Source organism: Scardinius erythrophthalmus (genome assembly GCF_964197995.2).
Source record: "Scardinius erythrophthalmus genome assembly, chromosome: 22".
Taxonomy (NCBI): Eukaryota; Metazoa; Chordata; class Actinopteri; order Cypriniformes; family Leuciscidae; genus Scardinius; species Scardinius erythrophthalmus.
This window is the reverse complement of record NC_138242.1, coordinates 17,936,561-17,953,704: the sequence shown is the minus strand read 5'-3', so window position 1 is coordinate 17,953,704 and position 17,144 is coordinate 17,936,561. Positions and strand designations below refer to the sequence as shown.

Here is a 17,144-nt window from a genome sequence, read left to right as displayed (position 1 = left end):
ACAATTGAAAAATGTAGCCTATTATATATAAAATTCAACCTGCTAAAGTGGCTTGTAGGAGCGACTGCATTACACGCCACTGCTGACGGGTGTTAATGTCAAGCCCTGGTGGAATGTTATTTTAGAGATAGAGCATCAACCTTTTAACGCCACTCACCAAACATTTCATTTCCAAACTGACATGTTACGTACAACAACCTACCCTCTTTTAGCGCCGCTGACTGGACATTTCACTTTGAAAGTGTTGCAAAACGTGCAAGACGCAATGTAATATAATTTTGCAAAAATGTAACCACAGACACTTTCTTTCTCAATTAGGGTTACACAGACACAAAGATCGGAAAATGGCCTCAAGATGACTTAAAATTATTTAAAATAAGACAAAATCAGTAAAATGAGCCAAAACAATTAAAAATCAAGATGCTTCATATTTTAATTCACCCATCAGCATTTTAAGCCTAATCTTAAAAGTGTGATTTCTATAAAGTATCTATTATAGTAGTTTTTTTATATCTTACAACTAGATGGGCATTTTTATAATGAATATACTTTTTAAGTCAAAACAAGCTCTAAAATAATCTATGGAGGTAGAAATTGCGTAAGTAAAATCATATGGGTAAAAATCCATATCCTTATCACGAAAAACTGTAAATATCATGGGACCTTTGAATAATTGTTTTGGATAATGGGGGTTCCTGGAGTAAAACATTTTGGGAGCCACTGATCTAAAAAAATAAAATAAAAAATGTTCTTGCAAATCGGTTTCATCCAGTACACTAAATAAGGAAGATAATGGGATAATTAGCGATATGACTAAGCTGTCACCATACTGCAATTAGAAAGAATGAATGCTGATGTTGTTTTGTGATTGCTTGCGCTTTAATAAATTAAGCTAGCAGGGATGTGAATTTAAATAAGATTTTTCATCCATGATTTAAAATATTTTCACATCCATGACAAACACTATTACCTCAGAGAAAAGCTTTACTGACAGTACAAAATAAGCACAGTCTATATTTAAAATGCTCTTCAGGGACATTTCACTTCATCTTCTAGTATCACAGTCCTCAAAAAAAAAAAAAAACACCTTACACGAAGTTTACCAACACTTCTTCCGAGCCCTGTTAAAATAGTTAAAATGTAGTCGAGACAGCAGACGCTACACCTCACCTCTCAGCATTGCCGGTGGTATTTCTTGGTTTGAGAGTATATGCTTTGCCTGTGGCAACAGGTAAGGTGTTTGAATCTGAATGTGTTTGTGTTGTGCTTGAGTGTGGGTTCAAGGTATTTCAGTCTGATGCAGGGTTTGCTCAAGCCAAGGCTTTGAAAGAACTTCTCCAGCTTGAGAGCATCACAGTGAATGGATGACGCGAAAATAAGAAATATTACTTTGGCAACTTGTTGAAATAAGTTGAAGTTGAAGTGCTAAATAGAGCTATAAGAAACTAATAATAAAATGACAAAAAGCACAAAATGATTAAAAATGGATATGGTGCATAAATAATACTAAAATAACACTGTTAAATAAAGTATTGCTATTAATCAAGTTTTTCATGTTTTCTTATTGATATTAGAAGTCTTCCAATAAAGTGAGTATTAACCAGAAGATGAATTTCTCACCTAAACGCCACACATTTTGTCAGAAACAAAGTGAAAAGTGTTATGCACTAGCTGCAGATATTCATGATGTCCATTATTTTTTAAATACAGAATATTGCTTTAAAAACATATAAGGTTGCTAGGGCTGGGCGATAAAACGATAACGATATGTATCGCGATAGACACGTAATCAATATCAATAAAAAATGCGTTCGATAAAACGTTCGATAATTTTTTTTTTTTCGTCGGAAAAAAACAGCAAAGCAAGTTTGATTGCATGAACAAAGGCACTCACTCTCTAGTAACTAGATAAAACAGGAAAAGTCAGCTCTCCTGACTTCAAGTCTGACCAATGTCGTCTGCAAATTATGCAAGACCGCCGTCAGTTTCTCTGTTATTCGCGTTCTGATGCGCTGTTCAAGCGTGTGCGTTTCTCAGCGCGTACATGTGAAGCTCACATGCACTAAAAGCCTGTCTACCAGCGCCCAGGCACGGCGTTATGGGTGGGCCTGACGGGCCTAGGCCCACCCACTTTTTAACAGGCCCACCCAAAACTTTTCTTCAAAAAGAAAAAAACTTTTAATATATTCTAAGTTTGTCAAGAATTATATAAAAAAAATGGCAATAAGCTCATCATTTGTGCTAAAATAGTCTAAATGTTTAGTTTTAAAAACAATTTTAAAAAGCTGTTATCTATTTTGATGTTTCTGCGCAAGTTTAGCAGACAGTGGTTCGGGTTTGTTCCGATCAGAGCGCATTTCTGAATATTCCGCACCGCTCGCTCAACCCAGAATTGCCTGCTGCCTGGCTCGAAAATATGCGGAATATGGGCTGCCTCCGACTAATTTTTTTTTCTAGTCGACTAGTAGTTTTTCATAAAAAGCCATTCGTGGACAAATCGTATATTATTTTAATTACTTAAACAGGATATGAGCGTTTACGTAATATAGCCGCACTCAAGCGCACACATAAAGCTTGTCACAAAGAACCGGTAAAAGTAATGATTATGAATGTGTCTAAAATAGCAAGGAGACATTTAATTGTTTATTAATAAACTGGTGTTTTCTGTGTCGCTGCAAAGATGAAGTTGGCGATGCGGACTCGGCATGAATGCCAGAGATGGATTGGAGATGGATGGAGATATGGATTACATATTCAGAGAGTAGCCTCTTTCTTTTGGTTTTGAATGTTTTCATTTAAAAGTTGACATTTGAAGCTTTCTATAATAGATAGCCTATATTTCTAAAATCTGTGAGGCACAAGCTGAGTTTCGGCGCCCTCCAGTTCACGTGCAATGCAAGTGATCGTGTCGGTGCCTTATTACATTGTCTGCTATCTATATTTATTAAATACATGTAATTGGTTGATAAAACATTGATAAAAAAATAAGATACAATTTATAAAAAACGAAAACCTTTTAAAAAGAGTCTTTCTACAAAAAAAAAAAAAAAAAAACTCAATGAAGTGGTCAAAATCATATGGAAGCTGGTTTCCGCCACTGAATAAAACATTTTAAAAGATAATTGCGACTTTTTATCTCACAATTGCGAGTTTATATCACGCATTTCTGACTTTATTTCTCAGAATTGCGAGATATAAAGTCAGAATTCTGACTTTTTTCTCGCAATTGCGACTTTATATCACGCAATTCTGACATCTTTTCTCAGAATTGTGAGATATAAACACAATTGTGAGATAAAGTCCGATTCTAAGGGCGGAAAAAAGACGGACTTTTTTTTTTTACCTCAGAATAGTTTATATCTCACAATTCTGACTTTATAACACGCAATTGCGACTTTATATCATGCAATTCTGACTTTATATCTCCCAATTGCGTATTATAAAGTCAGAATTGCGTGATATAAAGTTGCAATTGCGAGAAAAAGTCAGAATTCTGACTTTATAAGACGCAACTGCGACTTTATTTCACGCAATTCTGACTTTATATCTCGCAATTCTGAGAAATAATTGCGAGATATAAAGTCAGAATTGCGTGAAATAAAGTCGCAATTGTGAGATAAAAAGTCGCAATTCTCTTTTTTTTTAATTATTATTATTTTGTGGCGGAAATAAGCTTCCATAAAATCATGTCTTACCCACTCCATGTCATATCTTTCTCGGCGACCAGCGCCGTTGCTCGGAGGGCGCCAGCGCCTCTGCCTCGTGAGTGGATGATAGCCCTGAAGACGCCTAGCAATGGTATAGGCCTACCTTTAGGCCGTGTGTCCACCAAAGCGTTTTTAGCCAGCTGAAAACGCTAGGCGCTCTGCTACAAACGCTCAGCTGTGGGCGCTTGAGAGCGTTTTGGCAGCGCAGCGTTTTTTCAGTTGAGACGGTTGAGACCGAGACACTGTTGTTATGATACGGAATATCCGCGAAAGTCTTACTAGTATCTCAATTCACACATATTTTGTTTCTGTGTTGATTCTATATTAAAATGTAATGTATTTTCTCTGGCTCTTGATTTTGTTCCGTTATTATGCTTGTTGTTGTCCTCTGTTGACGTTGTACAAGCAGAATCATGTGGCGGATGCGGTTGGTCGGTGTGGTATTAGTCCCGCCCCTCCTCCACTGTGATTGGACGGTTGGGTAAAAAGTGACAGTGATGAGCGCTGCGTTTTACCCAAAGTTGAACATTTTTCAACTCTCGGCGACCAGTAAAAAACGCCGAACGCTCAGCGCTTCAGCGTGAAAAAGACGCTCAGCGCCTCGTTACGCTCATGGCGTTTTAAAAACGCGGCGCTCCCATTGAAAACAATTGAAAAAACACGCCAGCCGCGAGTAAAAACGCTTTGGTGGACACACGGCCTTAGTGGTAGCATACCTTTAGTTAATTATACCTCAAGAGTCTTCGTAGCGCACTAAGAGACAAAGCCAGGTATGATGCGTAATGGAGATTCCAAAGCGCTCTTCTTTGGTCAGAACCATGGAGAGCGATCGCGAATAGTTCCGTCTTATGCACCGAAACTTTTTACAATGCAACAAAATATTCAAAGAGCATCAAGATATTAAAATCTATATTATGTATACTCACAGATAATATAACAGTATATTAGTCAATGATTTTTATTAGGTTAAACAGTGATTGGATAACGTTTTTAATTTAAGGCCCACCCACAATTGGTCTGGCCCATCCAAAACTGGAACCCTGGCGCCGTGCCTGCCAGCGCCTGGATACTGGACTAAGTTATCTTTCGAGTCTTATTGTGCTAATACTGTTATATACACACAAGGTTTACATAAACTAGTCGGATATGTCTAAAGTGAAAGCAAACTTGAGAAAATTGAGAGAAAATCTGCATGTCAAATGTGTGTATAATAGACGCGTCGCGCGCAGCTCTTAAAGAGACAGTAGTAATAGTAAACACGCTGCCGCTTGTCCTTAAAGGGATAGTTCACCCAAAAATAAAAATTATCTCATTATTTACGCACTCTAATGTTGTCCCAAACCTGTATTCATTTCCTTCTAATATTTCCTAATATTAATATTTTGAAGAATGTGGGTATCCAAACAGTAGCTGGTCCCCATTGACTTCCATAGGAGAAAAATATACTATGGAAGTCACTCGGGTACATCAACTGTTGGTCATTCTTCCAAATAACTTTTATTTTCAACAGAAGAAAGAAACTTATTCGAGTTTAAAACAACGTGAGAGAGTAAATTATGAAAATTAGAATTTTTAGGAGAACTATCCCTTTAGTGTTAATAAAACAACAAAATGTAAAGAGAAAATCACTCACTGCTCTTGACTGATAACTTTATTAATAGCTTTAATAAGTATCAATGTATAATTTATACAGTGAAGTCTGTTTTGTTTTATTTTCATATTTGTTCATCATATTTAATTACTTTCTGCAATGCTACTGTTAAACACACCTACTGTAGCTGAAAACATAAAGCACTGTTTATTTAATTTGTATATTAAGTTGTGTATGTGTAATGTGTATCTTTGATCTTAATATTTAATAACAAAGAAAATAATGAGAACATTTTTTATCCGCCCCTGTCTGCCATTCTTTTTTATTTTATATTTTGTTACCTAAGGCTTTGTTTTTAAAATATGGACATTAGTTTGGCTGTAATGCTCAGTCACAAAATAGTTAAACCAACATAAAAAAGAATTGTGATAAAATCGTGAATCGTGATTTTCCTGAAAGAAATCGTAATATTATATTTTTGCCATTTCGCCCACCCCTTTATAAAGCATTTCTTACGTATTCTTTAATTTTGCACCTTAATGTTAAGAGATAATTGTTAAGTGTTCATTGTGATTTTAGACTTTTGAGTTTTCCATGGTCGTGTTGACATTTCTGCCTTTATAACTGATGGGATTATAATCAGAGGTAGGTTAAGTTTAAAATAAAAAATCTTTAAATGTAATATATTTGTCTCCTGGACTGGTCCTTATTTTAAATATGTTATAAAAAAATTCAATAATTATCTATATCGACCGATATGAAACACTTATATCGTGATACAGTTTTCAGCCATATCGCCCAGCCCTAAGGTTGCATTCATTTTATTAAAGGGATACTCCACTTTTTTTGGAAATAGGCTCATTTTACAACTCCCCCAGAGTTAAACAGTTGAGTTTTACCGTTTTCGAATCCATTCAGCCAAACTCCGGGTCTGGCGGTAGCACTTTTAGCATAGCTTAGCATAGATCATTGAATCGGACAGGACCGTTAGCATCTCTCTCAAAAAAATTAACAAAGAGTTTTGATATTTTTCCTATTTAAAACTTGACTCTTCTGTAGTTACATCGTGTACATTGAATCGGACAGGACCATTAGCATCTCTCTCAAAAAAAAGAACGACGGAAAATGAAAAGTTGCGATTTTCTAAGCTGATATGGCTAGGAACTATACTCTCATTCCTGCGTAATAATCAAGAAACTTTGCTGCCGTACCATGAGTCCAGCAGGCGTAATGATATGACGCAGCGCCTGAAAGTAGTCCCCAGCTCAGTAACTCCCAACGTGACCGGGACTAAGTTTGTCTAACCTATCAGACCTATTTTCAGGCGCTGCGTCATATCATTACACCTGCTGGACTCATGGTACGGCAGCAAAGTTTCTTGATTATTACGCAGGAATGAGAGTATAGTTCCTAGCCATATCAGCTTAGAAAATCGCAACTTTTCATTTTCCGTCGTTCTTTTTTTTGAGAGAGATGCTAATGGTCCTGTCCGATTCAATGATCTATGCTAAGCTATGCTAAAAGTGGTACCACCAGACCCGGAGTTCGGCTGAATGGATTCGAAAACGGTAAAACTCAACTGTTTAACTCTGGGGGAGTTGTAAAATGAGCCTATTTCCAAACAAAGTGGAGTATCCCTTTAATCTCTTAATTTTCAAAAGATTGTAAACACCCAGTTTTTTCACCAGATAAATAGTGTTGAACAACAGCTTATAAAACAGCACAAATCTGGAACAGTGTTCAACAGCAACACTTGATCACAATATCTCAAAAACTGAACATGAAATTGGCTCCAAATAAGAGTTATAATAACAGTAACAACTGTTTATTTCCTTTGAAAAAAAGTTGGCTTATTGAGGTCACTACCTTATAAGTGATTTCATGCTATTAAATTATTTAACATGAAAACAAAATGTAACATTTTCTTTAAAATTGCTGAGAGTTTAATGTTAAGTAGGGATGCATCGATTTATTGTCCGATATATCCAAATCAAAAATTGTATATCATTTTTATGAGCCTAATTACAAAAACAAAAGTCTCACCATTAAAAGCCAAGCACACAATTATAATGTACTAATTATAATTTTATGTAGCCTACATGACAGACTTGCTCTGCACATGCTGCACTTAACTGCGCATCTGAAGATTCTCAGCTGAATAGGGGAGCACGATTATGACAAAAATCATAATTGTTGATTATTCCCGTGAAACTGTAATTGCCCAAGGTCATCAAGCAGTGACCCACTTTAATAACTACAATTTGGAATAATATAGGCTTATTATAATACATTTGTTTACTGTCCCCCTTTTCTTAACATACACATAAATTGTAAGAATATGACTAATACTGATAAATAAACAGTAGGCCTATGAGGTTAAGCTATTAAATAGCAGTCCCAAACTAGTTTTTGTTAATACAATATTGGTATGAGCCACCACAGTCATTTAAAAATATACAAAATAACCCAAAGTGAAAGGTTATGGAAAAAACAGTTACCATGGTGAATACACAATACTAACAAGAACTGTTAAAGGAACATGGAAACTGCTCCTGATGAATAGAATGAACATCCTCCCTGCATGCAAAGTTGCAAACCATTCTCAGCTAACACATGACATAGCCTACCAGTAACATGATTTATTGGTATTTTTACTTTTATTTCGTGACTTACTAATTTACACCGTAATGACATTGCATGCTCGTATACTTTCTTTTGCACTTTATATATAGTGAAGCGAAAAACAGCGCGCGCCGCTGCATTTGCGCATGCAATTGAAGAGTAATTGGCCAGATAAGAAAACTTGGCCAATATATATTAAAGGCAATAAATAATGGATTATTTATTTTAGGGCTGCACTATTAATCGAATTTCTAACTGCAATTACGATTACGGAATCGCGGTTAGAAATTTGATTAATAGTGCAGCTCTAAAAGAAACAATCCATTATTTATTGGCTCTAATACATATTGGCCAAATTTTCTTATCGGGCAAATAACGATAACATTAAAAATGAACATATATCGTCTGAAACCTATATGGTGGCCGATATATCGTGCATCCCTAATGTTAAGATCAGATGTATCTATTATTATATTAACAAATAAATATACCTATCAATTGATTAAAAATGTTTTACATACATAATACACTAATCCAACTGAGCACATACTACATCAACGAGTTCAAATCGGAACATCATGAACATCAAATATGAACAAAATGGGACTTAAAGTATGTCAAGTACAGTATACATCAGGTATAATAGAAACTTAGCTTAACCATTGTATCTTTAAATCTAAACTTCAATAGCAAAAAGAAAAAAATCTGAACTAGTGCAGAGACATCAGAGTTACACCTAAACCAGATCTGCCTGTTACAGCGTCTTCATCACACATACTGAAAAGCCGGGCTGTTGCTTTGTACCACATTCACTCATCTCCCTCATGTCTAATGTGTAATCTTATTAGCGGGCTTGTTAGAGCTGATAAAGGCACGTTCCCACAATGCAGCGACATCAAACCGCGGTGTCACGGCCCTAATCTACAACCGCATCTGTGCTCATTATTCTAGAATGTTCTGCATGTTCGCCGCATAAGATCATCAGCCATCGCCCTGATAATGAGCCCTAATTGGAATATTTTCAAAAGGGCTTGAGGACAGGAAAGGGAGGTAATGCTCAAAATTATTCACTTTAAAAGAGGGTCTGGTTCCTGGGCGGAAACCTGGTGCAATTTCAAAATGCCCTTTATGGATTTTAATATGGCTATACGTTATAAAACTAATTCTGATACTGCAATTAGGAAAAAAATACTGATAATTAGAAGAAAAAAAAATCTCAAATTCTCTGATGGGAATTTAGGTAGACTATAAAAATGGTATAAAACTATCAGGCATGATCAAATAACCATTCAAAAGTTTGGGCTCAGTATAATTTTTTTTAAAGGAATTAATATTTAATTCAACAAATATGCATTAAATTCAAAAGTGACAGTAAAGACATTTATAATATTACAAAAGACTTCTATCTCAAATAAACAAATCAAATAATCCTGAAAAAAAATTATCAACTTTTTTAAAAAATGTCTCTTGAGCAGCATATTAGCATATCAGAATGATTTCTGAAGGATCATGTGACACTGAAGAGTAATGATGCTGAAAATTCAGCTTTACATCAGAAATAAATTACATTTTGAAATATATTCAATGAGAAAACAGTTATTTTAAACAGTAATAATATTTAACAATATTAATGTTTTTACAGTATTTTTTGATAAAATAAATAAAATAATAAATATATTTGCATTTTCATCTAAATAATATTGTTAGTGATGTCCAGACTAGGAAAAGTGACTTTCACCCTTTATCACCCTTAAACCCTTTTTTATTTTGAAAGCATTATGCATAGTTAAGCTCGGAGTCAAGGGTTTTATTTGTGATAATGGAAAGATGCCAAATTGTGCGGAAATAATATTTTACCAGGCTGCCATACAAAGAAATAATGAACACATGCAAAAACATCCATGTACTTCCCTCATATTTAAAAAATATACAATCATTTCTTAATATTTTGATCAAACTTGTAGGGTCAGAGCATGGATGGATGGATGGATGGATGGATGGATGGATGGATGGATGGATGGATGGATGGATGGATGGATGGATGGATGGATGGATGGATGGATGGATGGATGGATGGATGGATGGATGGATGGATGGATGGATGGATGGATGGATGGATGGATGGATGGATGGATGGATGGATGGATGGATGGATGGATGGATGGATGGATGGATGGATGGATGGATGGATGACCAACACTCCACAGAGAACACATCATATTATCAACTGACACAACACAAATAAACAGAGAACAGACATGTGCTTACATTTACACCTTTAACCTGAGCTACTGTCAGCTCCAAAAGAATCACACAGCGATCGCTCTGGAATGCCTATGACCCCTGCTAACTAAATAATTAGACTCAGAGATTCTTTCCCGGCATGAACCCTTGAGCCAGAGCCCTTCACTGTCAGAGGAGCTTCTCAAAAGGGACGCTGTGCAAATAAATGATGTAGGTAATGAATAGAGCTATCCTTGAGCCTGAAATGAACTGAGGGTGCATGTTAAACAGAATGGACCCAATGTGGCTCTTAATTTAGTGATTTGTAAAAGTGATCAAAATGAAGTTTTCAATCAAGATGAAACATGGAAGTCACATTTACCTTGTGAAAGCTTCTGAAGTAAGCAGCTTTTTCATCTGGATATTTCTCTAATCGCCGTGGTCCTTTACTGGACGCCTTCTTGAATACAAGCCAGCATCTTCTGAAGATCTGTTACAGAAAAATGCATTTGTATTTACTGCAATGTTCCGCAAAATAACAATTCATAATTCTAAAAAAAAAAAAAAAAAAAAAAAAATCGAATTAAATAAAAAAATCTGCATTACGTAATAAGCCAAATGACAAGAACAATACTATGTGTGCCATCTATTATTGTATTATTTAAATACATGTGTGCTGTCTATATTTATTATATTATACAAATTTCTTTCAAATAAGTACATAACATTTGGTAACACTTTAGTATACTTTAGTGTCCTTGTTACAAGTTAGTTCAAGTTCATGTACTTACTAAAGTAATAACAGTAAATTATTCATAATTACATGCACCTAACACTAATCCTAGTAGTGTTGTTAATTATTATAACTCAGAACTTAAATGTATAATTACACCGTAACAAGGCCACCTTACAATAAAGTGTAACCAAAAATTCTACAAAAATAATGACAGGCAGTTTATTATTGACAGCATCTACCCGCTTGCAATGCATACAATATAGAAAACATTTCCATAAAATGATTTTTTCAGACAAATAAAACACTCTGGCTATACTTTCTGATGTTACACAATGTACCGCTGATCCATAAAAACCATGAAAGAGCCTCTAGATATCAATTTCAGCACTCGTTTCAGTGTCCATTCGTCCGAGTTTGCCCCTGCATACTATTTAAAGAAATAAAGGACTCAAATTCTCTCCGAAACATTCCTCCAAGCAACGTCTGAGACTTTCACAGATTAAACACTCGCATTCCCCTGACAGTGTTTCAAGGTCAACAGAAAAGAGAGAGTGTGAGAGAATGTGCACAATCTCTATTAAAAAAGGAATCCACAAACACACACACATACTTATTTCAATCCGTTTCCCCTGACACCTGTGTTTATTATCTTATACTGCCCAAAAACAGACACAGTTCTCTCCCCAAAAGGCATGGGCAAAATCATAGCTTTGCCTAATCAATAACCCAGCAGTACCATAATTAACAAATGAGGTTTGAATGGCCTTTTCTCAGCGGGACCCTCCACATCTGTTTAATATCTCTGATTTATTCACATAATAAAACATGCTCTCTTCAAATGTAGTTGAACATTTTACAATGGATATTTACTGAGGCTTAAGAGTCCTCCTGGATCAGCGCCAAAGTTCACTCTAAAAATGCTGGGCTGTTTCAAGATTGAACCCAACAGTTGGTTTACATTTTTTAAATGAAATTCTTTAACCAAACGGTTGGGTTTGTCCATATTTGACCCAAACATGGGTTGAAAATTTAAACAACCCAGCATTTTTTAAAGTGTTTATTTTCTTAATATAATACTTTAATGGTATCCCAAAGTCAACTTTCAAAAATAAATTCTGCTCCACTCTAAAAAAGGCTGGGTTAAAAACAACCCAACTGACAACCCAGCACTGGGTAAATATTGGACAGAACACATGCTGGGTTAAAGTAGGTTGCACACTTCAACACACCTTCTGCTCATATGGACTAAAATCTGGGCTAATTTTACCCAATAAATGGTTATTATTTCCATTTCCTTGCAGCAAATGTAAATTTACTTAATTTCTATAAATTATTTATATTACATAGGACATTAAACAGTTTAAATCAAATAATTGTATTTGATGGTAAGTTCATTCACAACATAATACCTTTAGGAAGTGACAGGAGCAAATGGAACACATTTTAGACTGTACATTCTGTTTCGGGCCGAACATAGAAGTGCAACCCGATCACACTTAAAAACATAAGACCCAGCATTTTTTTTTTTTTTGCTCAACTTTTGAGGTTAGGAGGATAATTTTACGGAAGGGATACTCCATATCCTGCTTCAGGCAGCCAATATTCATTTGTTGATGTATGTGAAATCCTGTCGGGATTCATATCCATGGGCGAGATTAATTTGTTTACTCCACTGATGTAGTGCATGGAAAAAGAACAATGCTTAATTTGGCACTCAACATAATTGATCTGGGTGCATTCCTGTACAACGCCTGCTGCTCCTGATACCTGCTATGTGTGTCGAGCCAAAAGGTTACACGCAAAATAGCTCCATTTCATCCACATTGTTGCAAATGAGAAAATCAGAAATAATGAAACTGTGCACGCATGCCATCTGTTATCAAATGTGGTTATAGGAATTTGAGATTTACAAACTCAGTACGTTCTCTGCTATTTGCTGAATTTTTGGAATGCGAATTGTGATAGACGGGGGTGCTGCTTATGTCCATTCATATTAACATGCACGCACCCTCTGACAATTCACTAATATTCATTTTCATTTATGTTTTGCAACAGCATAAGCTATCTATAATCTCAACTTTTTATTGATTTTAGTCTAGGAATTCAATTTTAAGCAGAGCCAGCTAGAAGAAACCGGCATCAACCATTCATTTCGAATGAATTGTTTCGACATTATGACATTCAGCTGCCTCTTGACCTTCTAGAAGCAAACTTTCAGATTCTTCTCACACCAACACTTTGTTTTTATGACAGACTTTTAGCTGAGTCCTAGAAAGCAGCCAAGTGGATGCGCCATGACCTATATATTATATATTTATATAATAAATAGTTGCATTATTTAAGTAAATTATATATTATATAACTATTTATTATATAAGTAAATAGTTGCAGTATAATAATTAGCAAATAGTTAAAGAAAACATGTTTTGTAGTGTTTTTTTTTGCTTCTATTTTTTAATTTACATGGAATTTTAGAAAAACATCTGCGACAAAGGTAAAAATGGTGGTAAATTAAACTTAAAGGTAGGGTGTGCAATTTTCGAAGAAGCTAGCATCTGCGAGCTACAGTAGCTTTGAAAGCACAAGATCCCACCCTCCCTTGAGAGCGTCTCCAAAGCCACGCCTCCTTCAAAACACATCACGTGTACAGCAGGGAGCAAACAAGCATCACGAGAGACGGCATTAAACTACCGGTCTAAAAAAAAATAACGTTACAATAATAATGATCAAAAAACAACAAAGATCAGTGAGCTGTACCACCGGACTGCAGCAGATTCCTTGCTCCATTGATAGTGTTGCCATTGAAGCACATAAATTCGAGTCACGAACCGCTCTGAGTATAAAGTCAGGGGTTTCCATCTCTTCCAAATTACAGTAGTTATGGCGTGAAATGAATGCAGCATAAGCTCATTGTTTTCATTGTAAAAGGTGGCTGTTTCAGTTGCAGTGCTTGCACTGACGTATGTCTAACTTTGTTTTGTCACATTACAAGTAGTTCCGAAATCAAACCAAACTTGTCAGTAAGGCTGGCGCCATTATCTCTTTAAGTTCATCCAAACACGATTCAGTAAAACTGACTGATGTTTTGTTTGTTTTTCCTAAAAAACTGCTGATTTTCTGCAACAATCTAAATAGGTGCCCAATGATTTTTTTAAAGGTTGACACAGGTAAGTAAATGCAACTTGAGTGTGTAATAGCTTTATATAAATGCTAATTCTGACTATGGAATTTATATTTTTTCACAGTATTATCCCCAAATAAACACACTACTCTTAGCCAATTTTCACTTTAATGCAACCATGGCCAGAGTCATCAACCCTAACTATGACTGACATAAATGAATTTGCAATCAGCCACCCTCTCCATCACTTAGTGCAGCTCAATGGACGGTAGGAGTTACAGGCAGACAGTATCTCTCCGAGCTCTCTGATTGCACACAGAAATTTCAAAGGCTGATTAATGAACAAGTCTTCTGTCTCTGAATTGGATTGTTTAATTATGAATCAGGACACTGTGTACCCTCCAAACCATCAAAATGATATGTACACACACAAGGGCTCTTCAGTGGAAACACAGCAAGGTAAATTTAGCCACTTCATTAAGAACTAACCGTAAAAAGGTGTATATAAAAAATCTGCAGAGTTTGATTTGAATTGATGCATGCAATATAAGAGTCAATAGAGCAATTAATTCACTATAGATCCTTGTACACGATTCTCCAATGAAAACCACCGCTTAAATTACTAGAAGTTTGAAATAAGCCAAAATGGTAATTGTTATGACTGAATCAGGCAACATGGCAGTATACACCACAAAAGTGTAAAATAAACTAAATAAACATTTTGATTCTACATTTTTACACTATAAAATGTGTATATTGTATTGTGATTTAAGTTAGTCAATGTACTTCTATCTACCTATTACATTTGTAATATTGTTGAAAAGTGGTTATTTTTATTAAAATATGTAAAATGTGTGTATATATATATATATATATATATATATATATATATATATATATATACATATAGACAAATACAGAATACTACCCAGATAAATACTTCAATGAAAGGTTAGATTTTTGCCAATTTTTTGAATGAAAGATCAAAAGGATAAACGATGCAGATTTATTTTTACAGCCATTTTTGATCATATTTAACAGGGGGTATGATTAATTCTGAGCACGACTGTATGTATGTATATACAGTATGTGTGTGTGTGTATATATATATATATATATATATATATATATATATATATATATATATATATATATATATATATATATACACATACACATATACTGTATATAAAATAAAATATGAAACTATGAACTGATAAATGATCCAAAGCAAATGAATGCTACCATAACCCTTTAAGCATGCAGGAATGTCTGTTCATGACATTGGCTTATCAAAAGACAATGCAGCTCAGTCAGAGAGATGGCTGACCTTTTCATGTGCCAGCAAGATGATGTGAGCCACCTTGGAGGCTCCACTGTCTGACGTTTCACCTCTCTAATAAAATCTGTGTCTGCTGTGATCCACAAACCACCCGCTGCTAGCGGAGAAAGTTATCTGATTACTTATAAGACACAGCAATCATACTCACTCTGCACCCAGAGTGGGCAAAAGACAGAGAATCAACACTTCTGTAACTTGCATTCTCTGTAAGCCCAGATAAATCTGAACAGACTGAATACACTGATTAAATACACTGCACACTACTGTGTCACTTGTAAACAAATGATAATCAGTTTTCAATGCAAACATTTGTAGAAAACTCCCTTAGGATGTCATCAGATGTATCTAGATGAAGAAAAATGATTTACAGTAATAGTACGTCCACAGAAAGTGACAGAAGTGGGGCTCTAAGAAAACAATACATCTTTTTATACTTGGTACGCTACCATTGAGGGCTTTTTGACCATTCTACACTACTGTTTAAAAGTTTAGGGTTGATAAAATATTTTAAATGGGTTTTTTTTCTAAGTCTTTCTATATTCACCAAGGCTGTATTTATTTGATGAAATACAGTAAAAACAGTACTACTGTGAAATTTTGGTAACATTATAAATGTCTTTACTGTCACTGTTGGTAAATGCAATGTGTCCTTGCTGAATAAACATACTACTTTCTTTAAAAATAAAACAATCCCAATTGTTTAGTAGTGTACATTGTATACATTTTGTTCATTTCAATGGGTTTCATGCTAAACAAATTACTTTCTATAACGCTCACATACAGCCAACAGACACTCCCACTTTTTTAATGACAAAGATCTCAATCCCATCTGCATAAGTACATAAACCGCAGACGTTATGCTAAGATGATAATAACTGTGAATGTAAACTGTAAACTGTATATGAATTCAGTGCAATTACAGGTCATCTGCAAAGACACACAAATACACATTAAAGCTACAAGAGAATTGCTAAATACATACACAAAAAGCAATTTCTGCTGCTTTTGAGAAGCCGTAAAGAATGAAGCTGCAAGAATGATGAATACTGATGTTGTTTGGGAATATCCTGACACTGTGAGTACCATTTGCCATACAAACAAAAAAAGGGCTGTTTTGACATGATTGCCAAGCTGTTTTGGGACAGAGCTGTAGAGGATGCTGTGATTAGATTTGTTATCTGGACAAGCGGTTGCTAAGGCCATCATTACTGCAATCACATCCAGACTTCTGTTTGCATCCTGATCAAGCTTTTATTTAACTCTTACACTCAGATTGGTAGCATATGAGATATCAGAGCTTTACATTAATACTTGTCTGGGACCAGTACTGCTTATATATTTTATAGTATTTATTCATATATATTCATATATATATATATATATATATGGGCTAAGTAAATGATGACAGAATTTTCACTCTTGGGTGAACTAGCTCTTTATAGCTGTTAGGCAGGTAAACCATCAGTTTTACTTTGTCTATAAAACAAGTATGCACTGTAAAAAAAAAACCTGTAAAAAAACGGTATTATTCCGGCAGCTGGGGCGCCAGAAAATTACCGTAAAATAACGGCAAAAAACAATCACGTTAAAATACAGTAATTTTCCATAATTAAATAACAGATTATATCTTTAATATTACATTAAATCTTATGTAATTACTGGGATTTTTAATGTTTTAAAAAGTCATATACACCTTTAAAACAATTAAATACTGTAAATTTAAGGTTTTATAAAATTATTTTATATAATAATGCTGTCTATCTACAGTAATTTTCTTTTAATATAGTTTTTATGTGTAAAAT

General features: G+C 34.9%; 1 protein-coding gene across 1 annotated transcript in view; it reads right to left on the bottom strand.

Moving 5' to 3' along the window:
* Nucleotides 1-17,144, bottom strand: part of dok6 (docking protein 6) — a 92,962-nt gene that overhangs the window by 45,174 nt on the left and 30,644 nt on the right. Inside the window, exon 2 of the mRNA XM_081353192.1 lies at nt 10,526-10,633. Coding sequence (XP_081209318.1) covers nt 10,526-10,633 — 108 coding nt within the window. The remainder of the gene's footprint in view (nt 1-10,525; nt 10,634-17,144) is intronic.